Source organism: Aegilops tauschii, chromosome 5 (assembly GCF_002575655.3).
Source record: "Aegilops tauschii subsp. strangulata cultivar AL8/78 chromosome 5, Aet v6.0, whole genome shotgun sequence".
In the NCBI taxonomy this organism is placed as follows: Eukaryota; Viridiplantae; Streptophyta; class Magnoliopsida; order Poales; family Poaceae; genus Aegilops; species Aegilops tauschii.
The window spans coordinates 500309498-500333253 of record NC_053039.3 but is presented as its reverse complement, the minus strand read 5'-3'; the positions used below and the strand labels follow the sequence as shown (position 1 = coordinate 500333253).

The window sequence follows — 23756 nt, the reverse complement described above, 5'->3', positions numbered from 1 at the left end:
CTACATCAACCGCGTTACTAAACGCTTCCGCTTTCGGTCTACGAGGGTACGTGGACACACTCTCCCCTCTCGTTGCTATGCATCTCCTACCACTACTAGGGAAAACCGCAGCAGCATGGTTTAAAAACAAACGCTACTGCTAATTAGCAGTAGCGAGCTCCAGGAAACCGCGCTACTAACATCCCGATAGCAGTAGCGCTCTAGGTGAAACAAGCGCTACTACTATAATTGCCACGGCGTTGCCTCCAGGATAGATATAGTAGTAGTGCCCTTCTCCTGGACGCGCTACTGCTAAAGTACTCAGTAGCAGCGTTTTTCTTCAAAACTCGCTGGTGCTAAGTATCACCGCAACTAATTAAGTTTAGTCCCATACTGCTAAGCGAACAAGGTGTTTACCACCTTAAATATGTTACTTCTCAAACTATCTCGAGCACTTGGTCTTCATTGAACTATGTGTAGGATTTGTGGCTGCAATATGAATCTTCGCCTGTGCCTATACAGGTACGGTGAAGATTCATGTTGACTATTTAGATTCTATAAAAAAAGATCAATGATGACCAATGTATATTTTTGATGTTTTTACATGCTTAGACTTATAGCGTTTTTCCAGGACAAAGCGCTACTGATATTGGGATAAACAAAAGAAATAACTGCTTCCTTTAGCAGTAGCGTTTTTTTCTAAAATGCGCTATAGCTAAATTAGCTATAGCGCATTTCCTTAAGAGCGCTACTGCTAGTTCGACTTAACCACTCGCGGGCTCAAAATTTTGCTAAGTCCTCTTTTCCCCCTGTTTCCCTACTCCTCTGTCGCCGCCGCCCGAGCCCAAGCCTGCCCTCACCGCCGCAGCCCGAGGCCGCCCTCAACCTCACCGTCGCCGCCCTCGACCTCACCGCCGCCGCCCGAGCCCGCCCAGGACCGCCGCCTCCCGATCCCGAGCCCGCCCTCGCCGCCCCTACCTCCGTCGCCGAGCACCTCCCCGCCACCGTCTCTCCCCTCTCTGTAAGCCCCCCACCCCTCCCCCACCCCCCCTCTCTGCTTAGTTAGTAGATGTTTTTTAGTAGTAGTAGATGTTAATTAGTAGTAGTGATGGTACTAGTTAACTAGGGCAGTATGGTTAATAGTAGATGTTTTTTACTATTGTATAATGTAGTTTTTTTACTGTTTTTAGTAAGTGTTTAAAATAATTAGTAAGTAAATTAATAAACTAGTTGAACTAGTTTAGTTTTAGTTGAACCAGTTTAGTAAGTAAATTAATAAACTAGTTGAATTAATAGAACTAATGTATTTTTAGTAAGAAAATTAATATAACTAGTTGAACTACTTTATTTTTAGAAAGAACTAGTTTTTTTCTATTTATAGTAAGTTTATATTTAGTAAGAACTAGTTGAATTAATAGAACTAGTTGAACATGTCATATTTGTTGTTATTTTTTTAGTTTAAGCAATTATTCGGGATGTATTAGTGATAACTTATAGGGTTTTTGTTTTGCAGAAATCAAGGAGCCCCTCCATCATCCCCGCCGTCGTCCCCGTCACGGACCCCCTCCGACCTCGAGGTGAGACCAGCCAAATCTCCATGTCAATATGAGTCCTATAAGATATGATGTAGATAAAAACATGTACTTGTGTTGCTCCAATAGGATATCTGGTTGCCCAAGTGGTCGGTCATGTTCAGGTTACACCTCCGAGTGGCCTATGTTTTGCCGGAGTGTTGATTAATTTCCGTTCCGGCAAATTTCAGGCGCTCGATATGTCCTTTTTAGCAAAGGTCATGCCGAATTTTTCCGTGAATTCTAGCATGACTTGTGCTAGAATATGTAGGAAATATCGAGTGGCCTGGATTTTCTCGAAAAATAATTAAACGACATTTTGACAGACCGATAGTCAACCCGTGATGAATAATAATGATCTAATTTAGGTTTTTTTAGTACATATATTTAATTGTAAAATTTTAATCTTTGAATTATGAACGTAGGAAATGTCGTACTCGGACGACGAAAGTCTCCCGGGGGAGTGCAGCTGGTGCCACGACGATCGAGGTCTGTGCGACAGGCCTCACCTGGACGAAGATCGGCGCTTCAGCATTAAGCTCAAGGAGACCTTCGATGTTGAAACGGTACGCAGCGACGACAAGTGTTTTTTTGGTAATTAAGCACGACTTCAACTATTTCAACGTCTAATTTTCATCTTTTACAATTCGACTAGCTTATCTCATGCCATGCAAGACGCTATGTCTTGGAGAACGCTATGTCTTGGAGAGGATGGATTTTGAAGACCATGAAAATTTTGAAACAAAGAAAATACACCTAAGGACCCATCATGATATGGATTTTGAAGTAAATATGTACAATTCTCAGAGCGTAACCCATTTTGGTTGCCAAAATTGGGAAGCACTTTACAAAATGTATGGTTTTTATGAGGATATGATTATCACCATGGATCTTGGTGATCCTGACATCGAGCAAGACAATATGGACATTTGGGTCCTTGTTGATATGCTTCCGATTCTACCGCTATGTGAGTTTCTCAAACATAGTTATTAACTAATTTATATTGTTTATTTCAAAATAGTTGACAGCTTATTTCCATTGACAGCTTATTTTCATTCTTCAAAGAATGTGCGGAAGATGTTAGACAAAACTCACTACACCGATGGCTCCGAATTAACTTATAAGGAAAAAAATCATCTGATCGCATTTTGTATTGATCTTGAGAATTACAATACCTATTATCGAACTCCTCCAAATTATGGTGAATACGTGCCACTAGTGCACGTGTTGAACCACGGTAACTTCTATGGAGATACCCTGGTAAGATTTTTTACTATTACGACATCCGTGCATCTTTTGCATACTTCTAAAACTAGTACATCATTGCTAACTACGAAGTTATTACTATATTTTTCAACAGAAAATCCCGATGGATTGTGTGCCTCATCTGATGTATCAGAATAGTCGCCTTGATGTTCTGAACATACAGCCAAGTCATCCTACGGATCTCACCTGTGCATATCGGATTTCTAAAACCGGTGAACACATGCTAATCAAAGAATGAAAAAAAATGTTTGGACAGTCGTAAGGAGGTTCTTGGAAGCAACATTAAGCAAAAGGCAAGAATTAGAGACAGGATAATCTCCATTCTCCATAATGAAGAGTCAGGGGCTATCTTGTTTTTTGCTATTTTACCTTAGAGAATATAGTAGGTCCTAAGAGAATGTAGTAGGTCCTATGAGGTACAACATGTTTATTATGTGGTACAATGTGTTAGAGTTGATGATGAGGAGTAGTTGTGATTATGACTAGTGACCAACTTGCTATGTGATGTCTCATTGATGAAAACGATGATCATGAGGAGGTTTTATATGACAATGATGTATTATGATGATAAGTTGTTAATGATATGATGATGATGATTTTTACTATATTATGGGTGAAAGAACCGCGGATTAGTTTCAAGTGTATGTCCATCCACTTGAAACTAGTCCACGGTTCTTTCATCCTATGATGTAATAATTCATTATGATGTAAAAACAATCTCTAAATTGCTGTTGTACAAAAACTTGTATAAAGGTGTATGAATATAACATGAAATAAAAGTGAAATACGAAATAATAGTAGTAGCGCGGGCTGAGAAAAGCGCTACTATTAATTACCAGTAGCGCTCTTTAGTGAAAGCGCTACTACTAAGTCGATATAGCAGTAGCGTGGATTAACAGACGCTACTGCTAACCTTTAGCTGTAGCGCCTTACTAGTAGCGCCGTACCCAGCGCTACTGATAGGCATTATTCCCGCGCTACTGCTAGGGTTTTCCCTAGTAGTGTAGATAGATCTTGTGTGATTGTAGGAATTGTTTTTGAAATTACTGTGTTCCCCAACAAAGGCGTGTAGCAAACTCCACATAAATCAAATGTTCTAGGGTAACTAGCAAAAGTGATGAAAAGCACGTATTATCAGTTTTGTCATCTTCTAGGGATAGCGTTGGATATACAGCAGTGTCGTCCGTTGGATCATAAACATTAATTTGACGACAAGTTAAGCCCACACCCCACGGCAAGTCATGCAAATCCCAATTAGGCTTTGTCATGCAATATTGTGCAAATCCTCTTTTCTAGTTAGGACTTTACACACGGGTATAGCTATCTCAAGCTTGGAATTTAGTACTACGAACCAGCTGTGTGGCGCAAATCCTAATTATGCTATGCCATGCACATCTTCTTTACTAGTTACAACTTTACAGGTTGGCACCGCTATCTCAAGCTTGGAATTCAGTATTGCTAATCAGTTGTGTGATTTTAAGAAAACGATCAATGCTTCTAAAACGATCAGTTAAAAGGTTACGAGGCGCGTAGTGATCTCCCACAAATCCGATGTTCTACAGAACTCAGACGTACGGGAAGATCAGACCGAAAGCGCCACACTAACTTGAGAAAGGATAAGCTCAGGTTTCTTACATATATACGAAATGACACAACGATGACTAATTAAACAAGAGACAACAAACCACTTATCTTGCTTTATGACGCAGATGCTTCGAACCTTTGCATGTGGCTCCTGTTAAATAGCCACAATTCACCCATGAAAACAACACTTCCCATTCATCCCTTTTTTTCTCAACTCTAACAAAAGCCCAACGAACCTCCATCCTAGCCATGGCAACCACCCTCGCCACTGACGTTCGCCTCTCCATTGCGCACCAGACCCGCTTTGCCTTCCGCCTCGCCTCCGCTATCTCATCCAACCCCGAGTCTACTGTCAACAATGCCGCATTCTCTCCAGTCTCCCTCCATGTCGCGCTAAGCCTCATCACCGCTGGCGCGGGGGGCGCCACCCGCAACCAACTCGCCGCTACACTGGGGGAAGGCGAGGTTGAGGGACTCCACGCACTCGCCGAGCAGGTGGTGCAGTTCGTCCTCGCCGACGCGTCCAACATCGGCGGCCCGCGCGTCGCCTTCGCCAACGGCGTCTTCGTGGACGCGTCGCTGCAGCTCAAGCCATCCTTCCAGGAGCTCGCAGTGTGCAAGTACAAGGCCGAGGCCCAGTCCGTGGACTTCCAAACTAAGGTGATCCCCCTTCCTTGTCTTGCTCCTTCTCAAAATGACGGCAAGGTTTTTACCAGCAAACAAATACAGAGTAAAAGAATTTGTCCGTTATCTATGGCATAATTATGTTGAGGCTGAAGTATGGCATGCCATTGTTTCTCTCAAAGTGCTTGTTTTGTGCTGATGTAATATAGAGGTACTGTGTTTATGTTGACATTTAACTAAGCCTCCAAAATTTGTTACAGTCCTTTTCCATTGAAATTTAGTGGGTATTTCTGTACCACTGTTTTTAACACTAGATGTTTTAGAACAATTTACAACTTTCTATAGGTACATACATATAGTATTTCGGTTGGTTGGGTAAAATAAAATAGGTTCGACTTAATATATCATACTTTAAACCGTTTAGGCTGCTTGTACAATTTATTTTTGTCTAGCTCAAACTTGTAATATGCATGGAGTACTTATTAATCCCTTGTCATTTTTGTCCAACTTAATTATTGAATTTTAGTTGTTGTTTACGTAAATTTACGATACTTTGGTAACATTCATCGTTGTGCTGGCATGTTGCTTGTTGTACTTAGAGTAGCGTACGTATAGGAATATGTATAACCAATCTGTATGTGCTGAACTCCCGTAGGTATTGCATAATATTGCTTCGAGATGTTGTGATGACCATTTAATCATTTTCGTATGCACATATGATTCTTTTCTGTCATCCGTCGTTGTATGTCATGATTTTACTATGTGTGTGAAACCTTACTACATATACAAATGCTTTGCAAAAACCTTAGTATTCTGCTTTGTATTCTCAGCACAAGTATAATATTTAATACTTTGAGAGGATTTTTTTTAAAACATTGGTGACACAATAGTACTTTCAATGTATTCACATAACATAATTGACCTTTCTTTATTTTGACTTGGTCTAGGCCGCGGAAGTTACTGCTCAAGTGAACTCATGGGTAGAGAAAGTCACAACCGGTCTCATCAAAGATATTCTCCCCGCCGGATCTATTGACAATACCACTAGACTTGTTCTTGGCAATGCCCTTTATTTCAAAGGAGCTTGGACAGATCAGTTTGATCCACGTGCAACACAAAGCGACGACTTCTACCTTCTTGATGGGAGCTCAATTCAAACACCATTCATGTACAGCTCAGAAGAACAATACATTTCTTCTTCTGATGGCTTGAAGGTGCTTAAGCTTCCTTACAAGCAAGGTGGGGACAAGAGGCAGTTCTCCATGTACATCCTTCTCCCAGAAGCACTAAGTGGTCTCTGGAGCTTGGCAGAAAAGTTGAGTGCCGAACCAGAGTTCCTGGAGCAGCATATCCCAAGGCAGAAGGTTGCACTCAGGCAATTCAAGCTCCCCAAGTTCAAGATATCCTTGGGAATTGAAGCATCTGATTTGCTCAAAGGTTTGGGTCTGCAACTTCCATTCGGTGCTGAAGCAGATCTTTCGGAGATGGTGGATTCCCCAATGGCACAGAACCTCTACATCTCATCCATTTTTCACAAAGCATTTGTCGAAGTGAATGAAACAGGAACTGAGGCTGCAGCAACAACTATTGCTAAAGTAGTCCTGCGACAAGCACCGCCGCCCTCGGTCTTGGATTTCATCGTGGATCACCCTTTCCTCTTCCTTATCCGGGAAGACACTTCCGGTGTGGTTCTATTCATCGGTCATGTGGTCAATCCCCTCCTATCTTCGTAATGTGTTTGCTCTGAAGTGTCTTGTCATTTGCCTCAGCTGTTACATGTAAGGGGAGGGTTTGGACAATCAATCATGCTACCCATGCAATAAATCCAATAAATGTTCTATGCTTCTGATGAATTCTACACTTGTATGTTGGCATGTTATTTTTGTGGGAATTTTATGTATCGTGGATTGGACCACCTTGACCCAAAATACTAGACCTGCAAGCTTGGGAGGCAGATGTGGTTCAACACACTCATTTTGACTTTGTTTTTGTTTTTGTTTTTGAAAGGAATATAAAAAACACATTCAAGTCAAAGTCAAAACACATGAAATTGCAACTAGATTCTTGTCAAACATTGCAAAAAAGTGGTCCAAGTGGATGGTAAAGTTTTTTTCTTTAAAAGTGAGATTAAATGGAATTCCCTCCACCTTTTCTTTGCTCAATTCATTGAACCAAATACATTTTTTTGAGACAAACTGAACCAAATACATAAACAGTGCTGCTGAATGAAAAAAAAATCCATTTTCCAAGCACGGGCCGAAGGCTCACCAACTACTGAACCACCAATCGTCCCACAACCGGAGCCGGACGCCATTCAGCTGCTGATAGGAGTGGATGTCAATGCTTAGAACGGCAGCCGCCGCCGCTACCTGGCAGCAAAAGGCGGTGGCCGCTGCTGTGGGTTGCTGTACAAGAAGACATTTCGAAGCTCGTCCTAAGCCAATCAATCCAACAACATTTTGGTACCACCACCAGCAGAGATTCGAGATCAAAGTCTCCACACAGCATACAACATGCAAACACAGAGCATAAGCACAAATGTTACCCAAGAGACCAATCAGTTGAATGCATGATCATGAGCTGACAGTCTATGCCACTGCCTTATTCATGAGTCCAAGCAAGTTGCTGCTTGTCCTACAATTATTCAGGTATGCAAGGAAGTTACCAAACTGGACAAATAAATCAACCAATCCTACAAGTCTACTTCGCAGTTAACCAGAACATGCTTGCTGCCTACTAGAAGACGGACGGAGCCTGCACCGCACCGGTAAGCCATTCCGCTGCCCAGCAACCCGAATAGGAACTCTAGATACCTGCAGAACAGTGTCATTTGTCAAACCAATTGTGCCACTGATTTTGATTAGGCAAAAGCCATTAAAGTTATACTATGTCAAAGCGCTTGCATTGCTAGACATCAACTTCATCATTACAAGCAGGCATCAAAATCAGAAACTGGATGAGAGCTCTAGATACCTGCGGAACAGTCACTTGTCAAGCGAATTTTGTACCACTGGTTGATGATGCAAAAGCCATTAAAAGTCAAAGTTTGTATTGCTTGCGGAGCTTATATCAAACCTCCAAAAGTGGAATCAAAACCAGCACTAAATCAGAGAAGGTTCAAAAAGGAGGAAAAGAAAAAACTGCCTCATGGGCATATGACTATACGATGGATTCATGGAGTTGAAAGCAGATACAGCTGCCTTCTGGCCCAAAGGCGGAACTGTAAGAAATAGCCAGCTACTAATTAACAAGTCTAAATCAACCAAATCATGCAGTAGAAGCCTCGAGCAAGGGAGCGTGCATTGTATATAAACAGATACTTCCTTCGGTCCAAAATAGACACTACTTTTTCGAACACTCTACAGCATTAAAGCTATGACAACTGCCAAAAGGTCCTCTGTACGTGGAGCTATGTATCTTCATTTATCGATGGTGACAGTTTGGGGTAAGTAATCTTGAAGTGTATTTAGCCTTTTTGCGAACTCTACTGCTCGAGACTTGAAAAGGCACTTGATAACCATTGGCTGTGCCTAAAGATTGAAGATGTGGAGCGCCTGCAAAGTTGGAAGAGCCATGGAGAGGGAACAAGTTTGAACAATTGCAGAGTGTCTGCGGCGGTCGTTGCTGTGTACTGGCTACAGAAAATATTGGGTGGCGACTTGCTTAAGCCCGGCAAACAAATTGCTGGAGTGGGCAAGTAGCGTGTGTGCCGTTTGCTACATAATTGGTTGGTGTTTGCACTCGCTTGCATCACCAGTTGTGCCTATGGACTATATATGGCTGCCTGCCTTCGGACAATTCCAGCCTACAACTTAACAAATGATTTCACTCGTCGATAAACCAACAGCATCTGCGGACAGTGACCCGCCAGCCCTTATTATGACCACATTTGACTTTCAAAACATCAAATGCATGGAAACACATGCATGTCGATCATCACGGCCAAACGATGCATAGTGCACACAAATACAAAACAAGTTATTTGTATTTCAGAATACATAACCAAACTATAGTACAGACTGATGGCAAATTGACGAAAGGCCGAAGCCGATCTTTAGTAAGATAATACATCACGACGAAGGTCGCAAAGAGTACAAGACCACAGAGCACCATAAACCAAATATAGGCAAGGCACCAGCCGAGCCAGTGACAAGCCCAGCACAGACAGGCGTCACCTGCAAGCCAACTAAAAAGTCACGATGGTGGCGAAGCAGCCCGCCTCCCGCCAGGCTCTCAGGTCCTCAATGATCATGCTCACCACTCCAGCTGGGTCCATGGCAATGCCTCGAAAATTCGAGCATTGCACTCCTTCCAAATGCACCAGTGAACCATGATCGCCACCGCATCAAAGTCCCTCCTCAGCTGTTTCGGAGCTGCTTTCTGTGCGCGCAGCCACCAGTCCTCCATGCTCTTGTCGTCGCCATGAGGGACCGGGAAAGAAGCTCCCGCCCAGGCTCTGAAGCGCGTCCAAACCTCTCGCAAAGTTGCAATGCACGAACAGATGGATGCAAGTTTCCTGTGCATAACCGCATAGAACACAGGCACCCTGATTCGGCCAGCCTCGACGCTCGAGGTTGTCGACGGTCAGGCAGCGGCCATGGACAGCGAGCCACATAAAGAACTTAAGTCGCGGCGGGGCCATGGATTTCCAGATCGCCGACGCGAAACCGAAGTCCATATTAGCCATGAAGAAGAGTCTGTACGCAGAGCTGGTGGAGAACATGACTCCTGTCTCGAAGCGCCAGACGACAACGTCCTGATGTGCATCGTCCAGCATGGTGGCTGCAGCCATATCCCAAAGCCGGAGATACTACACCAACGCTAGCGTAGAAAGACCACCCTGTAGGTCTTGCGCCCATCGGTGGTTCTGCAAGGCCTCCTTGACGGTGATGTTGGATCGGCGGGCGAAGGAAGCAAGGACTGTGACAACATCTGGCACCGAGAGCCCACCTGGTAGCTAGTGGTCATGCCAGAAGAGGGCCTTGTCACAGCGGCCGAGAACAATCTACGCCCCGGCGTGGAAAACAGCCGTGGCCTCAGTATCATCAAGGTCCTGAACAAGGCACCAAGGCCGCGAAGAATCAGACCAACGCTGCCATGGCCAGCGGCAGCGAAGCAGGTTCAGGACCCCCCCCCCCCTTGTCTGTGGACATGCAGACCGGGACCATGACAGGAGACAATGGCCGCCACTGATCTCCTCCTTGCCCTTCCACAGGAAGCCCCGACATTTTCTATCGAGGATTTTGAGCACCCAAGCTAGGAGGGGCAGCACCGAGAGGAGGTGGACTGGGAGCACCCTCGGCATAGAGGGCGTCAGTGCCAGCCGACCGCTCGATGCCAGGAGGTGAGGTTGCCAGCCACCCATCTTCTTAATGAATTTGTCGATGATCGGCAGGTAGTCGGCCCGGCGCAGTTTGCCAGTGGACAAGGGAAGCCCAAGGTACACGACCGGGAAGGGCTTCCGACTGCAGTGGAGAATAGTGTTCACCAAGTGTTCCTACTCCTCGTTGCAGTGGATCCCAGAGATAGTGCTCTTGTTCAGGTTGATCTTCAAACCTGAGGCGTCGCCGAGGAGCTGCAGGAGCGTAGAGATCACCTGCCAATCCATCGCCGTGGGCTTGAGGAGGACCACCGCATCATCAGCCAAGATAAGAGGCCCGTGGAACCTTCACATGGAGGCCAAGGTCACCCAAAAGGACGTGCTCCTTGGCACACTGTATGGCACCATGTAAAGCATCCATGGCCAGGATGAAAAGCGTCGGCGACAGGGGATCACCCTGCCTGGCGCCTTGTGCGATGCCGATAGAGTCACTCCTAGACCCATTGATAGCGACCGAAGACGAGGCTGAGCACAGCAGGTTGCAAATCCACGATCTCCATCCAGCGCCAAAGCCTCCGCAAGCAAGCATGTCCAGGAGGAATTTCGAGGATAGGGTGTCAAAAGCCTTGGAGATATCAATCTTCAGTAGGATGGCCGATGACTTCTTGCGGTGCAGAAATCAGATGGAATTCCTGACTAGCTTGAAGTTCTCATGGAATGTCCGGATCCTGGTGAAAGCACTTTGTGCCGGGGAGATTAGTTCCGGCATTAGCGGCGCGAGGCGACCAGCGAGCAGCTTGGCCCATATTTTGGCGAAGGCGTGAATGAGACAAATCAGGCAGAAGTCCTTGATGTCCGTCGTGGTTGAAACCTTAGGCAGAAGCACAATGATGGACGAACTGAGACATCCCATGTTTTGGTTGAACCCTTGGTGTAAGCAGTGAATCGCGCGGATGACATCGCCCACGATCAACTCCCAGCAAACTTAAGAACAGGTCCGCAAAGCCATCCGGCCCGGGCGCGCGGTCTGAAGGCATGTCCATGATCGTCGAGCGGATCTCATCAGCCGAGAAAGGCTGCTCCAGTGCCGCATCCTCCTATCGAGAGAGACGACGCAGGGGAAGCCGATCGACCGCCATGCGCCTGGTGTGGGCTCCCTGCATGCCCATGGTGTTGAGAAGTGCTCTAGCTTGTCCTGGCCAGAGGAAGCCACCCTGCCACCATTTCGAAGCACGGGGACGAGTTGCTTGCGCCTCCTTCCATTGGCCTTCATATGGAAGTACTTGGAATTGGCATCACCCTCCCTCAGGTCATGCACACGAGAGCGCTGCCGCAGCCAGACACATTCCAAAGAGGCAAGAGCCAAGCGGCGACCTTTGAGAAACGCACGCAGCCGCCGTTCATCCAGGGAAAGAGCCCGCGCCTCCTGCACGTAGTCGAACCGAAGGATAATTTCATGGGCCACCTGGAGAAGCTGCAAGAGCGCACTCTGTTTCCGCTGGCCCCAACTCCTTAGCGCCTTCGCTGTATTTCTGAGCTTCAAATCCAACACCAAGAGTGGGTCGGCGGCATGAATCTTAGCCTGCAAGGCCTTGGCCACTTCCTCCATGAACCCAGGGATCCGAGTCCAAAAGTGCTCGAATTGAAAGCGATTGGAGCGAGGGGTTGACGAAGAGCAGGGGACAATGATCAAAGACGGAGAAGCTCAGTGCCACAAGATTGCTGACGGGGAAGAGGTCCTCCCACTCCGGAGAGAAGAACAGCCGATCGAGCTTAACAAGAGTGGGATCCTCCTACTCACTGGACCACGTGTAGCGCCTCCCTTGCAGTGGCATGTCCTGCGGTTCGTCCTGCCACGGTTGTTGTCCATCGCCTCAGTGACCAGATTAAAATCACAACATACAATCCACGGCAAGTGGATCGAGGACCCCAGTTGGCTTAACTCAAACAGAAACCTCTCTTTGTCAGGGCTGAGCTGGGGACCGTAAACCGCCGTGGTCGGCTAGGTCTTGTTGTCCGCCAAAGAGCGCGTCTTGACAGTGATGCAAAACTCGCCAAGAATGGGATCAGAGATGTGCATCCTGTCCGAGCGCCAAGCAATGATGGTGCCACCCGAGTGCCTATCGCAGGAAGATAGAAGAAGGCATCGAATTCCCTACCCAGGGAGTGAGCAACGACCGAGTGATCAACCACCACCAATTTGGATTCTTGGAAACACACACATGCCACATTCAACGATTGCACAAACATACGGATGCATTCCTACAGGCGGGGTTATTCAGCCCCCTGACATTCACACAAGCACCTTCAGGTCGGCAGCCATGGAAACCAAAGTGAGATGCAGTTGTTGAGCGGTCGACACGCCTACGTCGTGCCCAGCTCCACTTCTGGGATGACCAGCGCCAAAAAGCCCAGCGAAGGAGGTTCTTCCAATGATGCCCCATCCGGATCAAAGAGGGCAACCAAGGCCTTGATGTGTTGCGGCGCCAGGGGCTTGGAGAAGAGGCGTAGGTATTCATCCATAGCGGAAGGTGTGATTGATTACTCCTGGACAATGATGCCGAGGCACTTGAGGGGCACTGATTGCGCGCGGTGATACGGGCCCTTGGAAGTGCCATCATCCTTGGCAGACAGGCGTGTGCTGCATCGAGGAGTGAACCCCGTCGGCAACTCCTTCCGGCAGCGGCAGGGCGCCGTGGCTACAGGTCTCTGCCCAAGAATGGAAGCCTTGGGTGAGAGACATAAACTGGAGAGCAGCGACCCAGGTGCTGAAAGAGGCCCCAGCGATCTGGCCGAGCCCGTGGCCTTATCCATTGTTTGCGCAGATTTGAGCCTTCGCGAGTACACCAGCAGGGGCTTGGCAGCCACCGGCACGCTGAGCGTAGGCTGAGACCGGTCGAGAGTAGAGCGCGTGTAGCCGTCCATGGGCGACAGCGAGCACAAGCTGAGTCACGGTGTGGGTCATCGGTTGTCACTGCACGGTATGCCACCTGCCGAACGGAGTGCGCCTGACGCCCGCTGGCGGCCCCAATCGCCCGCTATGCCGATACAGCCCTCGCAGCAAAGAGATGACCGCCAGAGCAAGGAGCGTGACCCCGATCGGCGTCGTCCACGTGACCCCTCCATATCTCTCTGCTGTAGTCATGCCGGCGTGTGAGATATCTGTCATCCCTCGGTTGGATCCTCGGGCGCACGTCAGTGCGGAGCGGCGTGCGGTCAATGACCTCCAGGACATGGAGAACAAGCGGGTGGACCAGCGTGGGCCGCTCCATGGGACGAGCAGGGAACGTCGACATGGAGGAATCATCTGGGTCGGCGGTGTTGGGCAGCCCTACCGGCTCCGGCACCTCAAAGTCATACTCCTAAACACGGGGTTGTGCAGCCAGGCAGTGACATCCAGTTGTCAGCGGTCCTGCACGGGCAATATCTCCACCAGTTGACCCCCGAGGTGGTTCATGAGCTGGCTCACCGCCCCCCATTCCCAAGCATTGGCGGGGAGGCCCTCGATGCCCACCTTGCAGAGGAACTCGAGATTGGAGCTGGAGGCCTGAGCATTGCGATGCCAACGCCTGAAACCCAAGCGCGCCCCTTTGCAGCAGAGTTACCCGGACTAGCGGAAGGCGGAGTCGCAAAGCGCCACCGAAGCGAATGTGATGCAGAAATCCGCCGAATGGATTGACCTCCACCCGCACAAACTGCCTCGACACCCCCACACTACTGGTCGAGGGCCTGCACGACGGTCTCAGGGAACACAGCGGGGCGAGCACCGTGGACCGAGGCGAGAAGAGCACGGCCCTTGAAGTCAGCCTCCAGGGTTTCCATGACGACAGTGCGCGAGACCACGCAGCGCCCCCTAGTCGGATATGACTCGATTTCGCCAGGGAAGCACGTGCTGGCATGCGGAGGGAAGTGCGCCATGGGGGTGGCTGCGCTGCCGGCTGGAGGGAGAATTGCGAGTGTGAGCTCGGCAGGGATGCGCAGCTCATGAGGCGTCCACTAGGGAAGAGCTTTCGCGAGTTGGGCACTTGGAAGTGATGTGACTAGGAAGCCAACAATGGTTGCAGCAAATCTTGCCCGTGCATCCAGCTTTAACGTGCCTGACGGAAAGGCACCAGAAGCATCTACCCACCAGCTACCAGGGAATCCTGTGGTGCTTAGGGGCCGCATTAGAGGCTGAACGCTGGGTGGGAGAGTTGGAGTGAGTGAGCTGCCGCGTGCGTCCATCCATCTTCAACCGGCTCGAGATCCTCTGAGGCCGGACGGGATCTGCCGGGTAGCGGACTGGAGCCAGCGCAGGGGAGTTGAGAGGCTTTCTCTGGCTGTCAGCCGTCAGGTGGGGCTGGGGAAGGGTGACCGCCGGCCGTCGAGCAGCCTGCGCACGGGAGAGTGGCCGCCGGCCGTCGGAGCGAGCAGTTGGCGCGCGGGGATGGGTGGGAGAGGAGCGTGGGGAGCGAGTCCAACATTGGGGAGCCATCGTCCACTTGCAGCATTACAAATGCAAGTGAGATCGACATGGATATATACCAAAATAATATCTAAACAGAACACTTATGTCCGTAAACTACAAGTGCAAACAACAAGACACATACTAGTATAAGATTAAATGACCACATGCTCTCATAGCAATCACTAGTCCACGAATAGGCATGTATGGTAGCCTTTCAAAATGAGCATCGATGTGAAAGGGCGTAGTTATAAGTGTGTATACATAAAGGAAGTTTGAACTTTGAAGCCAAATGCTTGGTATTGCTACTCATCAAATATTTACATTAAGGTGACAACTTTCGAATCACAATAGGACCCGACGGGAATGGAAATTTCCAAAGTCATCAGTCATACGAGAATCTATAGGGAGGAAACAACCAAACATTAGAGCAGTAGCACTAGGGAGGAGACAAACTGGTAGCAAGGCCGCTGGATGGAAAGGGGACGTTTCCGTAACAAAAACAAAAAGTAACAGTTATGATCCCTCAACTAAAAATACGAAGATAAGCTTACATTACCTGTAAACCAATGTTATAAAGTCACCTTATGCATTGCATTGCACAGAAGTTTGTCTTCATCAGGCTCACCACCAATGCCCATGTCTACAAGCATAAGCCAAATAACCAATGATATTTAGACCAAAGATATGATGGGATAACAATGAGATATTTACACAAGACAAAATTGAAAGAGGAAAAACACATTTTTCAACATTGGAACAGATAAACACAAAAGCACATCTATTGCCTTGCAAAGAATATTTCTGAGAACGGTATATATACTAAGTAACCTCCTAAAACGCAATGGCATGCCCATAATATTAGCTGATCAGAAAGAGTTATTCTTAAGCTTGCCCTGTGTTATCTGAAGTTGACAATGTATAATGTATTCAAACCAATAAATTTTAAGAACAAAGAAATAACGACAATTCATATTTAAATAACTTTAGCTTGAAAAGATAAAACAGACTCAATTCATTTATCCTCTGGTACAAATAGACTCTGACGCTTGCGAATCTTCAATAAGTGATAAAAATGAACTATTATCTTGTCAAGACCAAACCAAGCTTTTATTATGGATTTAGGTTAGCAAGATCACTATAAACAAAAAATGGACCAAAGGATATAACTAGTTTTAAGGGATCCCTAGTTTTAAGCCTTTAGATGTGACAATTGAGCTACCCAATTGGGCATTTCACTGTCGCAGCTGGTTCAAGCTTAGTTTTCCTGTTTCCAGCTGGTATTAATCTCGAGGGAAAGTAAATCACTGGCATCATATGGCTTTTGCATAACAATATTTTTTTCATCAAATAGACTTAACACAAAATGCTTGCTACCTCTGACATGAACCACATAGTTAGACAATCATAATAATAATACTATCATGAACAATATGGTTATGTATTCAAATAGCCCATTGAGCAGCAAAAAAACAGTTGACAGACATTTAGTTTGTATTATTAGTCTAACAACAAGGATGTGAAAAACTTTTCATCAATCAATTATAGAAAATTACTTAGTTATTACCTGCAGTGTAGACACTTGTGAATGGATGAACCAAACAGTAAAATGTCTGTATGGGAGGCTTGTACACTTCCAGTGACTCAAGCTGGACCATGAAAATACCGTGATATGTCCATATAAACACCACATTATTGTCCTCGCAATACCCGAGCATCATTGGGCCCATTTTCCTTTTATCTATATAAAGAAGTTCCTCCAATCCAATAGTCTTCTCCAGCACCCATGAAACAACACCGTCACGGTCGATCTTCCTTTTCCACAACTGGAGGTTGGCGTCAAACAGCTCAAGGACGCCAAGCTCACCGCCGTCCACGGGCACAGCCCGGAAGGTCCGGCTGCCATTCCTACTACACTTACCCAAGCAGGGTAAGTGTATGACAGCCAGGTGTTGTGTATCCAAATCAAACTGAAGGATGGCAGCTACCTCCCAACCAATTGAGCAAAGGGACCAGTAGAGGGAATTCCCAACCATGGTACTGGAAACACGCATCTCAATCATGGTGGTTACGCCGCTCGTAAAATCCGCGGATACCCAGATTGGATCGCCCCATTTGCCGGTCTCGGACGAGTAAACGCAGGCGAACAGCCGCTTGTTCTGCCCGTCGACGCCGGTCAAGACCGCCTGGAACCGGAAGGGGCGATCGTCGAGGATTCCGGCGGTGCGAAGGACCGCCCCGTTTAAGATCTCGGTGCCCTGGCCGTCGTCGATCACCCAGGGGATGAGGAAGCGGTGCTGGTCGCCGGTGACGGGGTCCCACACGAGGACCTCGATGTCGAAGCCCGCCGGGTAGATGAGGAGCACGAGGCCGTCGCGGCAGCCGATGTTCGAGCGGCCGTGGCCGTCGTGTAGGTGCAGGGAGAAGCGCCCGACCGGGACGCGGTCGGGGTGATCCAGGATAGGGGTGAAGGAGAGGACGTTGGGGTCGCCCGGGGCGGGGTTGTGGGGGTCGGGCTTGCGGGTGACCTCCTCGAAGAAGCCGATCAGCGGAGGCGGGCCGCCGAGGTGGTGCGCGCGGAAGCGGCGCACGAAGCGGCGGTCGGTGACGAGGCGGCGCCAGCGCTTGCAGACGAGGGAGGCGCGCGGGAGGGCGGATGGGAGTGGGGCTAGGCGGACGAGGATCTCCGGGAGGAGGTTCTCGTCCTCCAGCGGGGCCGCCACCGCCGGCATCGGCGCCGGCGCCGGCGAGCCGGGGAGGCCGCCGCAGGTCATCTCGCCCAGCGAACTCCTCTGGAAAACCGATGAGAAGTTCAGAACAGAGCTGCCGACCCGTCATCTCATCCTATGTGAGCATGGGCCTAGGAGTCGGTTTGACGGCCCATTAGGCCCACCAACCAGAGACGCGACCGGATCACTGCGTGCAGCGGCCGATCTGATCTGAGCCGTCCACCTCCGCAGCACCCAAACCCTATAAGAAGGAGGCGAGAGCCTCCGCCGCCAATCTTCCACACGCTTCCGCCGCCGACGACGACGACGACGACGCTAACCGACCGAGCGCGAGCACCGCACCGCCGCCGCCGCCGCCATGGTTTGTACCCCGCCTGTGCTCCTCCCCCGTCCACCTACCTTAGGATGCGATTTCCTGCTAGAGGATCACTTTGCGACTGCGGTAGATGCGCTCGTGTTTACCAATTGTTGCCTATTTTTCTCTGCGGCTCACGCGCTGGTGCTTGTGGGTTCTCCGTGATGATCACCACCGATTAGGTGTCCGACCCAATCCATTCCACTAAAACATGGGGACAAAACGAGGCATTTGTCTGAGAGAACACTGGCTGTGTTATGCTTTTGCCTTGTCATGCTGCTGCTGCTGCTGCTGCTGCTTGAATTCTACCATGTGCTTATTATGTGAGATTAGAGCGCTTTTTTTGGTAGTTCTCTGTGATGATGAACACAGATGACGAGTCTGATGTAATCCATTCAGTTACCCATGTGGACTATCGAGGCATTTGTCTGAGGGAACATTGTTTGCTTAGCCATTTCCTTAGCACATTTTCTCCACTGTTTTTTTGTATAATTGTGTCGCCGGCATGATGAGGAAGGAAATTGTTGTCTGATCTATTTGATGATGAATCGTCCTACTCATACTAAATGTCAAACGGTCAAACCGACTGCAGATCTGCTTTGCTGAACTAGTTGTGTAGATACCATAGAATAGTTGTTTCCTCTTTGCCTATGAAATTAACTTCAGTTTGGAAAATGAAATGATAAAGAACAATTGGTCCATGTTTCTGAAAACCATGTGATGATGTCCAATAAAACACTCGATGCTTCTGATTTCTAAAAGCACAGAATTGAATTATATTCTCTATGTGCACACTGCATTTTTGTGCACCGATGAGCTGTATTTTACCTTAATTTAGTACTGCTCTAGGTTTCTAGTTACTGTGTATGAGATGTGCTTTAAATATGTAAACTGGTGTACTAGTTTATATCAGGCAGCTGGCCTTTTTCCAAAGATGAAATGGATAGCTCGTCGTGTCAGAAACAAGTCTAATCTAGTTTTTATTTTGTGTTTAGATCGACTATAGTTTGTATTTATGCATCTTTCATTCTGTAATATTGTGAACGTGCTTCATGCAACTTCATATTACATGATACATCTAAAACCCACTGCGGTTGGCCATATTGTGGAATATTAGTGATTTTGTTTGGTGTGTTTGACATCCGAACTTTTTGTGTACTTAGCTAACCTAAAACTAAACTTACAGCCATTATTTGCATGTATTGCCCCGAGCAGACCATCTACCATTAATTACTTCTTTCTTACCACGTGATAATATTATTTTTGTTATGCAAGTAATGCTGCAATTTCAATTCTTACTGTTTAATGTTTGCTATTTTAATTAAGGGGTCCTATGATGGCATGAAATATTTGAGACCTGATTATCCTTGTGATGACAACCATAAGCATGTTTCTGAGGACCTAATTGTTTATTGTACTAGTGGCTTTCTGAGTATTTCTTGAACATTTACTGAACTTGTTTCTAGAGCTACTTTTTAGCTATTGCAGTGTCATCTGAAACTGTATGCAGTTTCACACAAACCCTGTTTTAACATTAGTTTTGTTGCGAATGCTAAATAGGTGAACGTTCCGAAGACCAAGAAAACCTACTGCAAAAACAAGGAGTGCAAGAAGCACACGCTTCACAAGGTCACTCAATACAAGAAGGGTAAGGACAGCCTGTCTGCCCAGGGAAAGCGTCGTTATGACAGGAAGCAGTCGGGATACGGTGGTCAGACCAAGCCCGTTTTCCACAAGAAGGTACGGCAACATCTTTGCGTGTGATTGTCAATCGATCTGATTTGTCTATCAATTTTATTGCCATCTACTTATGGTGTGTCTGTTTAGTGTAAAATCAGATAGAGATTAAAGCCAGTTGTGCAATGATGATTTTGTGACCTTTTTCTTCAGGCAAAAACCACCAAGAAGATTGTGCTGAAGCTGCAGTGCCAGAGCTGCAAGCACTACTCCCAGCGCGCCATCAAGGTTTGTTCCTTTCCTGATGAACTGACTGAACATTTGTTTTCATTCCATTGTGCTTTGCTCAGTCTGTCTTTATTCCTATGTGCAGCGGTGCAAGCATTTTGAGATCGGTGGAGACAAGAAGGGCAAGGGAACGTCTCTCTTCTAGATTGCTTTCACCTATCTGGAGTCGTTGTGGTCAAGAACTATTACTACTTGTCTTGATGTTTTTGATGTTATGAGTTGAATTGACCAGACCTTCTAATGTATCCAAACCCCTTTATCTGGCATTTGAGCAAGGACCGACTTGGCAAAATGATCTTTTGTGGCTTGAATCCCCTTTTAATCTGAGGTGCTGCCATACTGTTGACATGAATGTCCTGTGCACCGATTGGTATAATTTGACCTTCGCTGCTGCTGTTTATATGCTGTTGGTGGACAGATATGATAACTTATCTAGGCAGGACTGGTAAAATGCCTAAGTGTGGACAGTGTCAGTGAGATGGTTTGTGATTAATCCCGAGGGAATGAATCTAAGTGAGGTCTATGCTTGCTGTCTTATGGGCTGTTTCTGATGTATGAGGTTTTCTCTGGCGAGTTTTATGTCTATATATGTTCGCATGAGTGAATCTTATGCAATTATGAATTCTGAGGGCTGTGATTGTCTTTTTATGTTGTTGTTACATATATGTTTCTGCGTTCTCATCAATTCCTTTATCTCCACCTTGTCGCTGTAAACGATTTGTTGCGATCTGGTCAATATGGAGGGCCATATGCTGGTGCAAAATTCAACCCCTTAAGGTTCAGGCAAACCGTGTCCAAGTAAAGTAAAAAATGGTTCAGACAAATAGCTATAATAAGATCTTCTCATGAAGTGTGACAAAACTACATCAACACATGGAGATATCAATCAGTCGAGCAATGAGTGCTTTTCATCATCTTTTTTTTTTTTGATAAATTCTTTTTTCCTTTTAGCTGAACTATTTTTTGAGACAATCGTTTTAGCAGAACTGATCAGGCGAGAATATCCAGTTTTTGTTTAAAAAGGTGAAGAGAATACTCATTATCTTTTTAATTTTTTTTTAGGGGTGAGAATACTCATTATCTACTAATTATTTTTTTGAGTGTCAGAAGACTCATCATCTTTGTACGTGAGCGTGGGCCGAGGCGTTGGTTTGGAGGCCCAATTATGCCTACGAACCAGAGCCCAACCGAATCGGATCAGAACGCCGTCCCGTGGCTGATCCGAGCCGTCCACCCGCTAGGGTTTCCCCTTCCCAGCACCCTACCCCCCTATAAAGTAGGAGGTGAGAGCCCCCGCCGCCAACAATCTACGGAGATCGGGTTCGTCCACACACTTCCGCCGCCGCCGCCGACGACGCGAAAAGGAGAGCGAGGCCGACTCCGCCGCCGCGATGAGGGCCAAGGTTCGTACTGCCTCTCGTCCACCTCCCCTGATGTTAGCTGCTTCGCGACTGCGGTAGATCTGGGCATGTGCTAGTGTTTATCGAGCGTTCGTTCCTGCTGTTTCTGCCGCTCGCTCGCGTAATTAGTGGTTCTCGGTGATGATTAACACTGATTAGATGTCCGATCCAATCCATTCCATTCAACCGTGGGGACAAAAATGAGGCAAATTTGTCCGAGAGAACCTGCTATTCTAGTTCGATTTGCTTATTCTGAGAGATACTAGGATGTAGTTTCTGTTGACTGAATTGATATTTTTTGCGCGTGTTTGTTTGTGGTTCTCTGTGATGATGAAAACAGATGACGAGTCCGATGTAATCCATTCTATAAAACCATGTGGACAATCGAGGCATTTGTCTGAGAGAACAGTGTTTTCTTTGCCAGTGTTTTTCCTAGATTTGTTCTTTCTTTCGTTCAACTGCGTCGGTTGGCGTGATGAGGAAGACAATTGGCGTCTGATCTATTTGATGATAAAATCCTCCTACTCATTCTGAATGTCAAACCCACTGCAGATCTATACTTTGCTTAGCTAGTTCTTTAGATATCTTATCATCGTTTTTTTCCTGTTTGCCTTTGAAATTGACTTCAGTTTGGGAAATGATGAAGAGCAATTGGTCCGTGTTTCTGAAAATCACGTGATGATATCCAATGAAACACTCAATCTTCTGATTCCAGAACAAGTTGTACTTTCTGTGTTCCTTTTGCATCTCCTATAGAGCACCTATGCAATTTATGCTCATGATCGGCATGGTTACTGTAATTTGCAGTGGAAGAAGAAGAGGATGAGGAGGCTCAAGAGGAAGCGCCGAAAGATGAGGCAGCGATCCAAGTAGGCGCCTTGGAGCAGCGGAAGCATCATCCTACATCCAGGCTGCCAGGCACCGAGGGATGACGGCATGGTCTAGTGATTCCTGGCGTGTTTGCTGCTATGGCTGTGGAAGCTGTTTAACCTGTGTTATGTCCAATTTAGCTGTTTAATTCTAGTCTGGTTATGTTCCAAGACAGAGTTTTATGTAATGTGGGGATTATATGTGTTTGTGACTGAATTTTATGCACCTATTAATTTTGCGGCGTCTCATCTTTTTTGTGATGCGATGATGCTATATGTTTCTAAAATTTTAGATGATTAATATCTGTTATGCCTTCTGAATGGTTGAAATATTACAATGCATGTATTAGAAATGATAAAGCCAAGCAAATTGCTTCTGATTGTGTAGGACAGTTAATCTGCCTGACAGATTTTTCAATTGTGCTTGAAACTATTGTTGTAAGACTTGCATCCGTATTGAAACGATGATTTGTGTAAACACCTATACTCACCATCAACTTGGAGCATTAGGCAAAAAAGGATGCTCCAATAGCTGCCCTTAATGTAAAATTTGCTCCAAATTTTTCAGGGCTGCCCAAAAATATAAAACAGTACTGCAGATTTGAGACTTGGGCTGCTATGGGCATTTCCCATGCGCCCTTCCAGCCTCTGTACCTGCGAGCATCATCGCCGGCTGATGCCTCCCCCAACTCTACACTTGGGCTGCTGTGGCAAAACCGTCGGTTGGGTGTTTCCCACGCGCCCTTCCTGCCTCTGCTCCTGCGAGCATCACCGCCGGCTGATGCCTCCCCAACTCTGACGCCCCTCATCCCGTCCCCTCTTACCTGAGTCCGATTTGGTCTTTGTCCCTGCAAGATTCGGCTCCGGCCACACCATGGCCAAGCTGAGCGAGCTCCATGTGGTGGCGGAGCTTTGCCAGGACATCCAGACAAAGGGCTTACGCTCCGACGCCTTCTCCAATATCGTCGTCGAGGCCAGAGGCTAAGTTCTCGAATGCAATTGTGGTGACCCCGGGCTAGTGCGGATCGGCGCTTCCCGTTGTTGTGGGCTGAGCATGTAGGATCGTTTCATATACTCCCTCCGTTCCTAAATATAAGTCCTTTTAGAGATTCCAATACGAACTACATACAAATGTATATGGACATATTTTAGAATGTAGATTCACTCATTTTACTCCGTATATAGTCTGCATTGAAATCTCTAAAAAGACTTATATTTAGGAACAGAGGGAGTAGTAGAAATGCATTTCTACCGGGTTGCATGGTGGGGATGTTTCGGTTCCTTTAAAGTGGAAATTTCTCAGTACTATGACTTGAAATTCTTTAATGGAGTGAATTGAGCTGAATTGTCTGTGTAGGACCAATTTTGTTGCTGATTGCAGCACGATAGTGTAGTTATTTTGTTTTGCCAAAAAAAAAAGGAAGTTAGATTCACCTTTGCGTTTCCAAATAAAAACAAGTTAGCCCTCTTCCAAACTCCTTTGGCATATATTCCCTCTAGTGATCTAAATGATTTTGTATTAGTTTACAGAGGGAGTACAAAGCTAAATGGAAGCCTGGTGGCTAGTTAGTGGTTTGTGTGGTGGTGCTGCAGAATGTGTTGCTGGAGTTTGTACGGGTCGTGGAGGTGCTGCTGGAATGCGCCGCTGCT

General features: G+C 46.9%; 3 protein-coding genes, 1 long non-coding RNA gene and 8 other non-coding genes across 14 annotated transcripts; 11 read left to right on the top strand and 1 right to left on the bottom strand.

The window, feature by feature from the left end:
• The first annotated feature begins 4575 nt into the window (after window positions 1–4575).
• Window positions 4576–6877, top strand: LOC109763800 (serpin-Z2B). The gene is made up of 2 exons (XM_020322663.4): window positions 4576–5060; window positions 5972–6877. Exons 1-2 carry the CDS (start codon window positions 4650–4652, stop codon window positions 6755–6757), a joined length of 1197 nt encoding a protein of 398 aa, XP_020178252.1. The 5' UTR covers window positions 4576–4649; the 3' UTR covers window positions 6758–6877.
• A 676-nt stretch (window positions 6878–7553) lies between these two features.
• Window positions 7554–17660, bottom strand: LOC109763801 (putative F-box/kelch-repeat protein At3g17280). Of its 3 annotated transcripts, none has more exons than XM_020322666.4 (3): window positions 16356–17658; window positions 15348–15431; window positions 7554–7837 (listed from the first exon to the last, which is right to left on the bottom strand). In XM_020322666.4, the coding sequence occupies exons 1-2, from the start codon at window positions 17560–17562 to the stop codon at window positions 15361–15363; spliced, it is 1278 nt and encodes a 425-aa protein (XP_020178255.1). In that variant the 5' UTR covers window positions 17563–17658; the 3' UTR covers window positions 7554–7837; window positions 15348–15360. The 3 variants fall into 3 exon arrangements, with proteins under 3 accessions (XP_020178255.1, XP_073354357.1, XP_020178253.1); XM_073498256.1 differs by lacking the exon at window positions 7554–7837 and adding an exon at window positions 8004–8099 and having other exon boundaries at window positions 16356–17660; XM_020322664.4 differs by lacking the exon at window positions 7554–7837 and adding an exon at window positions 14942–15189 and having other exon boundaries at window positions 16356–17660.
• Window positions 17661–17739: 79 nt separating this feature from the next.
• Window positions 17740–20189, top strand: LOC109763812 (large ribosomal subunit protein eL42z/eL42y). The gene is made up of 4 exons (XM_020322674.4): window positions 17740–17878; window positions 19433–19612; window positions 19763–19837; window positions 19923–20189. Exons 1-4 carry the CDS (start codon window positions 17876–17878, stop codon window positions 19980–19982), a joined length of 318 nt encoding a protein of 105 aa, XP_020178263.1. The 5' UTR covers window positions 17740–17875; the 3' UTR covers window positions 19983–20189.
• Window positions 18029–18116, top strand: LOC120965787 (small nucleolar RNA SNOR75). The gene has a single exon (XR_005758810.1). It is a non-coding gene; the product is annotated as a small nucleolar RNA SNOR75 (small nucleolar RNA).
• Window positions 18224–18309, top strand: LOC120965784 (small nucleolar RNA SNOR75). Its single transcript, XR_005758807.1, has one exon. It is a non-coding gene; the product is annotated as a small nucleolar RNA SNOR75 (small nucleolar RNA).
• LOC120965637 (small nucleolar RNA Z105) lies at window positions 18373–18438 on the top strand. The gene has a single exon (XR_005758681.1). It is a non-coding gene; the product is annotated as a small nucleolar RNA Z105 (small nucleolar RNA).
• LOC120965662 (small nucleolar RNA R66) lies at window positions 19202–19273 on the top strand. The gene has a single exon (XR_005758698.1). It is a non-coding gene; the product is annotated as a small nucleolar RNA R66 (small nucleolar RNA).
• Window positions 20190–21086: 897 nt separating the features above from the next.
• On the top strand, window positions 21087–22353 carry LOC141020551 (uncharacterized). The gene is made up of 2 exons (XR_012183200.1): window positions 21087–21240; window positions 22045–22353. It is a non-coding gene; the product is annotated as an uncharacterized lncRNA (long non-coding RNA).
• On the top strand, window positions 21371–21461 carry LOC120965791 (small nucleolar RNA SNOR75). Its single transcript, XR_005758814.1, has one exon. It is a non-coding gene; the product is annotated as a small nucleolar RNA SNOR75 (small nucleolar RNA).
• On the top strand, window positions 21557–21643 carry LOC120965778 (small nucleolar RNA SNOR75). The gene has a single exon (XR_005758801.1). It is a non-coding gene; the product is annotated as a small nucleolar RNA SNOR75 (small nucleolar RNA).
• On the top strand, window positions 21705–21771 carry LOC120965634 (small nucleolar RNA Z105). Its single transcript, XR_005758678.1, has one exon. It is a non-coding gene; the product is annotated as a small nucleolar RNA Z105 (small nucleolar RNA).
• Window positions 21870–21950, top strand: LOC120965621 (small nucleolar RNA SNORD18). Its single transcript, XR_005758665.1, has one exon. It is a non-coding gene; the product is annotated as a small nucleolar RNA SNORD18 (small nucleolar RNA).
• Window positions 22354–23756: the final 1403 nt, after the last annotated feature.